Raw genomic sequence first — 11,224 nt, forward strand, 5'->3', positions numbered from 1 at the left:
AAAAAAAAAAAAAAAACTATAGAAAAAAAAAAATAATGTTAAATTAAAAAAAATAAATTCTAGAATTAAATTCAAATTTTAAATATATATATATATATATATATATATATATATATATATAAAAAAAAACGAAAAAAGAAAAAAAATAAAATAAATTATGAACAAAGATAAAGAAAACACATTAGATAAAGAAAACACATTATAAAATTATAAAATAAATAATAAATTAAAAACAAAAGATAAAAGATAATAATTATATTCGACTTCAATAAATAAATCATAAATAACATCGTAAATTTAATTAAATAAGCAAAAAAATGATCAAAATAATGGATGTTAATTAAGTATTTTATCAAAAAATACAAAATTATGTAATAAAGTAAAAAAAGTAATTAATATTTAACAAATAAACTATAAGTAATAACTTCAATATTATATGTAATAAACAAATAACTTATAATTAAATAATGCAATATAAGAAATGTTAAATTAAAATGCTAAATTAGAAAATTAAGTTTAAAGCTTATTAAAAGCATAGTTTAAATAATAAAAAATAATAGAATTTTTATCTATTTCAAATTTATAAAAAGAAAAAGTTTATTAATCTGTAATTGTTTAAAATGTAAATTATTAAATGAAATGTTAAGACTTTTAAAAATAAAACCAATAATTAAAAGATTATAAAACTAAAAATGAGAATTATAATTCAAATGGATCTAATTAAACATAAACAAATTCTTAATTTCCATAAATTATTAAAAGTAAGAAAATCAAATGTGATGAAAGCGATAAATCGTTTCGAACGAATAAAAATAATTAGAATTCTTTTTGTAATTTAAGTTAAGTTAGTACTCCTAATAATGCCAAAACCTCAAAAGATAAACGAAAAAAGTCCTTTTTTTAGAATAAAAGTTAATTTTATAGTAATAATGTGTAAATAAAGAATAATAATAGGTAGTAATATTTATAGCATACAGTTGAAAATGAATATATAAGCTAAATTTTAGATTTAGAAAAAAACAATGAAGAAATAATAAATTTTTTTAAAGTTAAAATTATTTTCAGTTTTTTAAAAATATTTTAAACAACGAGAAGTGTTTTTAAGATTTTATAGAAAATATTTAACTTTAGAAATAACAATTATTCGAAAACGGAAATTTATTTAAAAATTAATTATAAATTTAGCTTAATTTATTATTGAAAATTAAATAAATTATACTTTCGATTTTTAAAATTAATAATAAAACTGACTTCAATAATCCTTTTTATCCTTTGTCTACTGAATGCTCTAAAATACTTAATTGTGATAGAACTAATATTTATTTAATTGATTTTAAAACTTAAGAATTATGGACTTAAAATCAGATAACATCTGAAATTATTAGATTACCAATTAATTTTAGTATATATTTACATTTTTTAAAGTAAGTAATTATATATTTAAATTAATATTAGGTGTACCAGGATGTGTAATCAAAAATAATGAAATTTTAAATATCTTAGATGCTAAAATCGACTAAAGATTTGATAAAACTCTTGACTAATAAAATAATTATAATACAAAAACAATACTATGTATTCCAATAATAAGTACAGAAGAAAACAGAATAATAGGTAAAAATAATAATAAAATTTTACATAAAATATATATTTATATATATATAAATAGGAGTTATAGAAGCAATAAATAAAAAAGAGTAGTTTTTTTTACAAAAGATGATGAATGTTTTTTGAAAGTATTTTCATATATATTTTCAAATGTATTAAAAATGTGTACCTTTAATGAAAACTCAAATGAAAATAAAAATTTTCTTAGATTTTTATTTAAATTTTCATTAGATATGTTAGATTGTTCAGATATTAATACTTTATTTTAGTCTTCTTATTTTTTTTAAATAACCAACTTCATGTTCCTTTATCGAAAATATTCCTTAAAAATAATAATAATAAACTCTATTCGATACAAAATAAAAACTTCTAATTTTATGAGTCTAATATAGGTATTGTAGGCTAAGTATTTTAATCTAAATAATTTAGGTTGGATAATAATTTTTCTTAAAATACTGATTTTAATCCAATTATTGATCTGAATACTTAATTGCCTGTTTTAACTATTCCTATTTTAGATGAAGGAAAAAATTCGAATTGTGTTGGAGTTATATAAGCAGTTAATAGTAGAGGAATAAATAGCTTTTTAAACGATAATAATATTAAATCAGTATTTTAATATGATATATATTATAATTTAATAGATTTTCTTAAAGTTTTTTCTAAAATATATTTAAGATTGTAGGATAAAATTTGAAAAAAATAAATAAAAAAAATATTAAATTTTTATACATATAAACATATATGCTTATATTTTTGTTTTTTAATTATATAATTTTCTATTTATTAAGATAATATTTATTTTTAAATTAAAAAAATGAAATTAAAAAGAAATAATTCAATTCAAAACTCAATAACAGGATTTTAAAAAGATAAGTAATGTTTTTTGTTAAATTTAAGAGTGATAAAAAATATAAAATTATTAAAAAAACAAAAAAAAGATTCGAAGAGAATATTGAAGTTGTAGCTTTAAAAATACCAATGGAAAGATGCAATGAATTTTTAGTTAAATTATCAAAGTAAAATTGATTTATTTTAAATATAAAATTTAATAATAAGATATTTAATAAATGAATCAGGATCATAATAAATAATTAAAGAATAAGAAAAGACAAATTTTAAAACACGTTTAATTTTATTAAATAGGAATATAAATGAAAGTATTTATTATATAAAAATGTTATAATTATTATAAATATTAAAAAGATTTAGATTAAATTCCAAAAGAATTAAAAGAATGGATATTTTAATAAAAAGAAATATAAATAATAAAACATAGTTTTAAAAAAGATTATAGTACATACGATTAAGAAGAATGTATATTAAAAATAATAGAGGAAATATCTAATTATAATGAAATTAAAGAAGAAAGTTTAAAATAATTCAAAATTATAGAACTTTAAAATTAATAATTATAAGAAAACAAGAAAATGATTGCAGAAATATTATATGATAAATCTTAATAAAATATAAAAACAATTATAGAAAGGAAAATAATTTAAAATAAATATTTTTTAGAATAATAATTATATTATTTATTTGGTGAGAAAGAAATGAATTTGTAAATAAACGAAGGATTTTGCAAATTCAATATAAATCTAAATTATTATTCTGTAAATAATTTCCTTTAATAAGAAAGAAATAAAATAATAATAGAAACAAATTATAATAACTAAATACTAGATTTATTCGGAGATTTAATTTTAGATATAAGATTACTAAAAGAAAAAAACTAAATATTGTAGTTAATATTGATTCTAATATAAAGCTAAAAGAATAATTTGATATTAATTTATAATAAAATAATAATGAAGATATTTAAATAAAAAAAGTAAATATAAAAATATAATATATATCTATAATAATATAAAAATAATATATATGTATATATTTACATAAATAATATTTAGATAAATATATAGATAATTATTTTTTTATTTATTTTAATATAAATTTTAGATATATATATATTTATATTCTTATATAAATTTTATTTATATTTTCTTTTTATTTTTTTTAAAATATCAAATTAAAGGGAAATCTTTGAATAATACATTTCTTAATTAAAAATCTGGGAATATATAAATTTTCAATTAGAATATTTTTTAATTTTTAAATTCAGCTTTTTCGTAAAAGTATTTTAATTAATTATTTACTCATATTATTATTTCTAAGTATATTCTTGATTTGTCATTTATAGGTATATTATTTTATATTTTATTTAAAACTTATAAATTTATGTAAAATAAAACTTTAAGGTATTTTTATTGGATTATTTACAAATAATGAATAAATTCTTTAAGATTATAAGAGTCAAAATTTTAAGTTAATTATATAATTTTATTATTTGGTAGATGAAAGTGTTTAAAATAATATTTCTATAATAGAAGAACTTAATAATGCTGCAAAATAAATTTTAAATGATGATAAAGTTGAAATATTTGAATTAAGTGATATAAATTGTGGACAAATTCTGAATTAAAAGATAAATAAATAGAAATTATTAAGCGTTAATATTACAATATAATCAAAAGTTCTAAATTACTAAAAAAAAGTTTTAGATATTATTGAAAAACGTTATGTTTGCAACAAATAGGATCTTTTAGTAAATATAATAAAAAACATATATTCGAATTATTTTATTTAATATTTTTAAAGTAATTTGAACTAAGTGAAAATAAAAAAGTTAAAACATGCAATTGATTTAATATATTTATTTAAAAAAAAAATGTAATTAATAAAAATAAATTTTGTACAAATAAATTAGAAAAAAGAAATATATATAATAATAAATAAAATAAAATTAAAAATATAATTATATATATAATTTTAACATAATCATTTTTATTATTAAAATATAAATAAAATTAGCTTTAATTTATCAAAAAATGGTGCATCCTATACAATTTTTAAATAATCCCATTTTATTCTAAATAGCTTATTTTTCAAATGTTTCGTATTATATTTCATTTTTTTATCTTTAGAGTATTTGTTTTGTTGAATAAATACATGAATTTATTTATTATTATAAAAAAAAGTAAACTATTATTATTTATTTCTTATTATAAATATTGATCATAAGGATAATATAAATTACTTTCTACTCCATATTCTTTAAGAAGTTATTTAGAATTAAAAACTTCGTTTAGTTGTTCTTTATTAACAAAGTTAATTTCGCTTCTAAAATTATAGAATAAAAAGGTTTTAAAACATCATAATCAAACCTAAATAGATTCGAATATATTTAATATAAAGCGTTTGAGGATAATTATTAGAAAAGAAAGCTTTTCGTTTAATTTTACATTAATTAAAATAAACCATTTTTAATTAATTTCTATATATTATATTTTTTTAAATCTAATATAATAACTATTCTATTAATATTTATTTTTAAGTTAAAAATATTAATATATTCACAAATAAAAAAGAATTTATATATTTTTTATAGTAATTTGTAAGACTATTAAATAAATAAAAATATTAAAATTATTACATGTGTATTTATTATTAAATTTTTAAACTTAAATTGTATAAATTCATAATAATAAAAAAAAATAAAAAATGAATTATCAAAATTATAGATTTTCATTATAAAATCTATATAACATATAAATTAAGTCAAATTCATTTCAAAAGAAATAAAAAATATAAGTTAAAAAGATTACGCTTTATTTTAGTAAATTAATATCGATTAACAAAATAAAATAATTAATAAATAAATTAGCGAAACATTTTAATCTCTTTAATTTAAAAATAAATCAATGAAGATTAACAGTTTTTTAAAAAATATAATGACTAGATGATAAGACCTACATATATTTAAAGTAAAAATATTATTCATAAGGAGTGAAAAATAAGATCGGCTAAAATTAACATTAAAATTAATAAATACATACTAAAAATATATTTTTCCTTACTTTTCAAATATTATTAATGATTTAATTATCAATTCTTTATTTAATCAATTTCTAAATATTTAATTTTAATAAACTCAAGTAGCTATTATAAAAAACTAAGCTAGATTTAGTTATAATATATAGATTTTTTGTTAAAAAAAGAAATTTTATATTTTTTAATAAAATTAAAAAAAATTGATTGTTATATTTTCTATTATTTTTATTTTAAACTATTTGATTTGAAAAAAAAAAAAATTACTTAAATTTTATTAATATTATTACTAATACTTTTTTAAGTAAAATTATATAATTAAGCTTAATTTTTTTTCTAACTTTTTATTAATTTTATTAATAAAGGCAAAATATTAAAAAAATATATTTTTAATTAAAAAAAAAAATGCAGTTTAATTGTTTATTTTTTCCAGCACCTGATGTAGAATATAATTCTTTACATATAAATGCAAATAAAAAAATTAAATGAATAAATATTTATAAATTTTAAATAATTAAATAAATTAAATAGGGATAATTAATATGGATTCCATCTATTGATCATAAAAAATTGTTAGAAAGTTATAAAAACAACAAATTATAATTTAATAAAAAGATAGATTTAAAAATTGGAAATACATTCAAAATAGAGAAACCAAATTCTTGTAAATATTAATTAAATGAATCATGTGATATGGAAGAATAAGTATAATATTAATAAAAAAATATATTCAAAATTAATACATATAATAAAGTATATGAAAGAAAAATAATAAGAATTATCATTAAGTAATACATTATCTAATTATTCTACAAAAGACTTCGTAAACTCATTTTTTAAATAAAGAGATACACATTCGATCTAAGAAAATTCTTTAATTGAAGAAAATAATTCATAGATAAATACATAATTTAATTTATAAGATGAAAATACGTTATCAATAAATACATAATCTTTTAGAGTTAATAAAAAAATATTTAATAGTTATTAGAATGTATTATAATTTTAATAAAAAGAACCGTTTTCATAAAATTAATAATAATAAATCCAATAAATTAATATTAAATAATTCATGTTAGATAATAAATATATACCAGCAAATTTATTATAAAGTTATAATCAAAATACTTAATATATATTACTTTATTTTCATTCAAACGGAGAAGATTCTATTTTATGTTATAATTTTACTAATCATATTAGATCTTAACTTGATGTATTTTTTTAGTATTATTTTATTTTATTGTTAACAAAAAAAAGATACATATTATTGCAGTTGAATATCCTGGTTATGGATTTTATAAAGGAGCACCTAATTCAGAATAAATTAATGAAGACTCATTATAAATATTTGATTTTTTAATTAATTGTATGAAAATTAATGAATAAAAAATTATTGTTTTAGGAAGAAGTATTGGAACTGGTCCTGCTACTTATTTAGCAAGTCAGAGAAAAGTAGGTTGTCTAGGTTTGATTTCTGCTTTTACTTCAGTAAGAGATATTGTATAAGATAAAGTAGGAACTTGTATGAAATATTTAGTAAAAAATATGTTTGAAAATATAAAAATTATAGAAAAAGTAACTTGCCCTATTTTCCTAGTACATGGAAAATAAGATTCTTTAATTTCTTATAATCATTCAGTTTAATTATTTAGTAGATTTTTATTATTTTTGTATAATTATTTTAAAATAAAAAAATAAAAAGAAAAATGTAAAAAAAAATGCGAATTAATTCTTCCAGAAAATATGACTCATAATAATTTAGATTTTAAAGAAGATTTTACGAAACCTTTTTTGAATTTTTTATATAAAAACAATATCTAAATACGAGATAAAAGCTAAAATAATAAAATTGTATTTCCTCCATATATATTTACTAATTATATATAAAATAAATAATGAAAAAAAAAAATAGTATTAAATGTAAATATTTATAAAATAAAAAATTAATCATTCAAAATACTATTTATATAATTAATCAGCAATAGAAATAATTTCGACTACATCCAAATCTTGTATTCTTTATAAACTTTCCATAATATCAGAAAAATCTTATTAAAGGATAACTTCTTTTCTCAAAATAAGAATTGCTAAACAAAGACAATATAAGAAATCTTAAAAGTTACAATGACTTAATAAACTATCCCAAATCCTTACTACATCAAATATTTCAAATTCTTAAGCAAAAATAAGCATTATCCATCTCAAACTATAAAACTAGGGATGTAACTTAATATTTTCTAAAGCTTACCAAATTTAATTATCTATTCTTTACAAAATTAAATTCAATTGTTTTATTTTAGCGAGTATTCCAGTATCGGCTTTATCAAGATATTTAATAAAACAATCTTTACATTCAGCCATTAAAATAGTGAAAGTAAAAAAGCAATCTATTTCTACACTTTATGAAAATATTTAATCATCTTTTTTAAAAGTGTAATATATTACACTTAGTATTTCGTTCATTCCTTATACATATTTAATTCCGTGATTTAATTTCGCATAAATAAATAAAATTCTGGTTAATATATCATATTCGGTTTCTTCACTTATTTATTTTAGTCTATAAGGATTTCTAAAATTTCCTTTGGTCTCTTAACCGACAAAAAAATGCATTTCTGATCGTGTTCGAATCGAGTCTTTTTCTATTTCAAGCCATAGGTCTCTGTCTTTGAAAAATTATTCCCATTCAGGGTATTTTATTTCCATTTGTTCCGTTTTTTATAAATAAAAGTCACTTTCTTCTTGCTCTTTTTAGTCCCATATTTCTTTTACAGGAGTTTCAACATTTGTTATATATTATTCAACGAATTAATTATAATAATTTTTATTTTCTTCGATTGCTTTTTCCCATTGCTATTTTTTTAAAGGTAAATAACCCAAAAGTAATTTCCAACATATCGAACGCAATAATTTACAATCTTCAGGAATTCCCAAAAAACATTAGCTTTGTAACTGTTTTATGTTTATATTATTTTAGCTTAATATTTCTTAGTATATTTATATTTTTTAACGCGCTTTATTTGATATTTTAATTAAATCAAAATTGTTTAATGCATGTAAAGGATATAAATCTAATTCTTTTAACTCTTTAGGTGATTAGATATCTTCGTTTTCTTATTTTTAATTCTTTTAAGAATCTTCTGATTATTATATTACATCTATAACTTATTATTTTATTTGTGTGCCAATAGATTAGCCTAAATTTTTTAAACCATTCATTGCAAATTTTAATTGATTCATAATTTTATAGACGTATATTTATTTATTTATTATACTTACTAACTTTTTTTTTAATTAATATAATTAAAATTTATTTCGAATTTCTTTTATATATTTTTAGATTTGTATAATATTTAAAGATAATATATATTTAGTTTAAATTTTAATATAATAATATATGAATATATATTTAATTTAATTTATTAATAATATATTTTTTTACAAAAAAAAAAAATCACTATATATATATTTCAAATCTATAATTATTAATTTTAATTTAATATTTCTTATGCTATTTTCTGTTTCATATATATAAAAAAAAATTAAAATAAAATAAAATTAATAAATTTAACTGTAAATAAACTGGAATCATTATGTTAAATGAAAAATAAATTGGCTTAAATTACAGGAACTAAAGCTTCTTTTAACTGTTTTAAATCTTCTTAAGTTAAATTATTCATATCTTTTCCACCTAAAAAGAATAATGTATAAAAATAAAAAAAATAGTTAATTACTTGTAATACTTAATAAACTTTAACTAAAATTTCTTTAATGCATTTATTTTTATCTTAAAAAAATTAAATAAAATAAAGATAATATTTTAATATATACTATTCAATAGAAGGTTAATTTAATAAATGATGAGTTAACAATTCTTTAGATTATTAATTTTTCAAAAATGAAAAATCAGTATTTTTTTACATTTAATTAAATTATTATTATTTATGATTTTCATTATACTAATTTTTAGAATTTTTATTTTAAGAATTCCAGCAATTAATTTTAGAAGAAATTTTGTTCCAATTTAATTTTTAAGAATTAGTATTTACTGAAGATTTCTTTAAATACTATTATTTTGATATTCCTTCTTATTTTTAAGAGTTAGTTTTTTATTTTTCTAATTAATTTAAAATTTAAAAATTTTAATTCTCTTGTTTTTTTTATTTAGATTATTATTATTATTATTATTATTATTATTATTATTATTATTATTATTATTGTTATTGTTTATCTATATTTTTTTACAAATCATTTTTTTCATCATCTCTTTTTTTAATTTTTTTAATTATATATATTATTTTTTTATTTATACTTTTCTTTAATGGCTTTTAGTGGATCATATTTTGTCCTTTTTTTAAATTATCTAATTATTGTTTTTTATTTATTTTAATATCTATTGTATTATTTTCATTTTCAATATTTTTATTATTTTGTGTTTAATTCTTTTGTATTTTTTAAGGTTTTACCCTTTCTCCTGTCTTTTTATTTTCAAATTATTATCCGTCTTGATTAATCTATGTATTATTTTTATTTAAGGAACTTCCTACAGGTATATCATCCCAAGTATATTTATAATCTTAAATATTATATTCACTTTATTTTTTTTACTCATTTTCTTATTTTTATATATTTTCTTATTTTAATTCATCTTCTTTTTTTTCTTAATTTTCAATTTTTTATTCTGGTTATTTTGATTAATAAAATTCTTTTTTTATTTCATTTTCTATTTTTATATAAGTATTTTAATCTTTTTGGTTTGTTTTAATTTCCTAATTTTGTTCATTTTCCTTAGTTTTTTATATTTCTGAACTTCCTTAACTTAAAAGTGTTTATTTTAATTATTGTTATATCTAATTTTACATATTATATTCTTATAATATATTTTATTAATTCTAAAATTATTATAAAAGTTATTATTAAATTAAATATTACTGTTATATTTTATTTTATTATAATAAAAAATTATTTCTAATATCAAACTAGTAATTGTTTTAAAGCGAATTTTTTAAATCTTATTATTAAAATAAGTTTGGCAAATTACCATTTTTGGTTGGAGAAAAATAAAAAGATTAAAGTTGTTAATTTTAACTAAAACATTAAGAATTTTAAGAACAATATTGTTTTTCTTTAGAACCAATTTATTAATAGACTCTTAAATCTCCAACTATATTTTAATTTTGTTCTTCTTGAAAATACTTATCTTCATAAATCCATAATCCAGTAATTTACAATTTATGAAAAGTTATACAAAGTTCATTTTATAAAGGTGCTATTTATTTTTATATATCAATATATTAGTTATTTTTCAAAAGCAAATAATTAAGAGATTTTTTTTTTTAAATATAAATATTATTATTTAAAGCATTTTTTACAATTTATCTTCTTTATTCAATAAGAGGTTACATATTTTTTTTTATAAATTAAATTTTTTTTAAATTATTTATTTTTCGAACTCTCCAGCCTAAAACAACAGCCCATAAATATTGATTAAATGTGCTAATTTTTTCCAATATTTTTTTTTTTTTTTTTCTTATTATATAACCGCGATAGTTTCGTTAAATAATTGTTGTACATAAATTTATAAATTTATTGTATTTTTTTATTTCTTCTTATTCAACTATTCTGTTACTTTAGTTATGAATTTCTTCTTTATTTTACTAATTATTAGTTATTAAATTTTTTGAATTTTAATCTGAGAATTATGTGCTTTTATAGAAGTTTTAAT

The 11,224-nt window shown here is 15.8% G+C and overlaps 1 protein-coding gene across 1 annotated transcript, besides 10 other annotated features; it reads right to left on the reverse strand. All coding sequences in view use genetic code 6, as the record gives it.

Annotated features, from left to right (window-relative positions):
• The first annotated feature begins 82 nt into the window (after nt 1–82).
• Nucleotides 83–121: a microsatellite.
• Nucleotides 122–165: 44 nt separating this feature from the next.
• Nucleotides 166–202: a microsatellite.
• Nucleotides 203–3,428: 3,226 nt separating this feature from the next.
• Nucleotides 3,429–3,490: a microsatellite.
• Nucleotides 3,443–3,496: a microsatellite.
• Nucleotides 3,496–3,525: a microsatellite.
• A 3,921-nt stretch (nt 3,526–7,446) lies between these two features.
• On the reverse strand, nt 7,447–7,860 carry IMG5_098500 (TBC domain protein; the record flags this gene model as incomplete). The annotated part of the gene is made up of 1 exon (XM_004035452.1): nt 7,447–7,860. The coding sequence occupies one exon, from the start codon at nt 7,858–7,860 to the stop codon at nt 7,447–7,449; it is 414 nt and encodes a 137-aa protein (XP_004035500.1).
• Nucleotides 7,861–8,860: 1,000 nt separating this feature from the next.
• Nucleotides 8,861–8,933: a microsatellite.
• Nucleotides 8,934–9,030: 97 nt separating this feature from the next.
• Nucleotides 9,031–9,061: a microsatellite.
• A 606-nt stretch (nt 9,062–9,667) lies between these two features.
• Nucleotides 9,668–9,724: a microsatellite.
• A 155-nt stretch (nt 9,725–9,879) lies between these two features.
• Nucleotides 9,880–9,956: a microsatellite.
• A 144-nt stretch (nt 9,957–10,100) lies between these two features.
• Nucleotides 10,101–10,158: a microsatellite.
• The last annotated feature ends 1,066 nt before the right edge of the window (nt 10,159–11,224 follow it).

The sequence above is a fragment of the Ichthyophthirius multifiliis genome (genome assembly GCF_000220395.1).
Source record: "Ichthyophthirius multifiliis unplaced genomic scaffold scaff_1120509250839, whole genome shotgun sequence".
Classification (NCBI taxonomy): Eukaryota; Ciliophora; class Oligohymenophorea; order Hymenostomatida; genus Ichthyophthirius; species Ichthyophthirius multifiliis.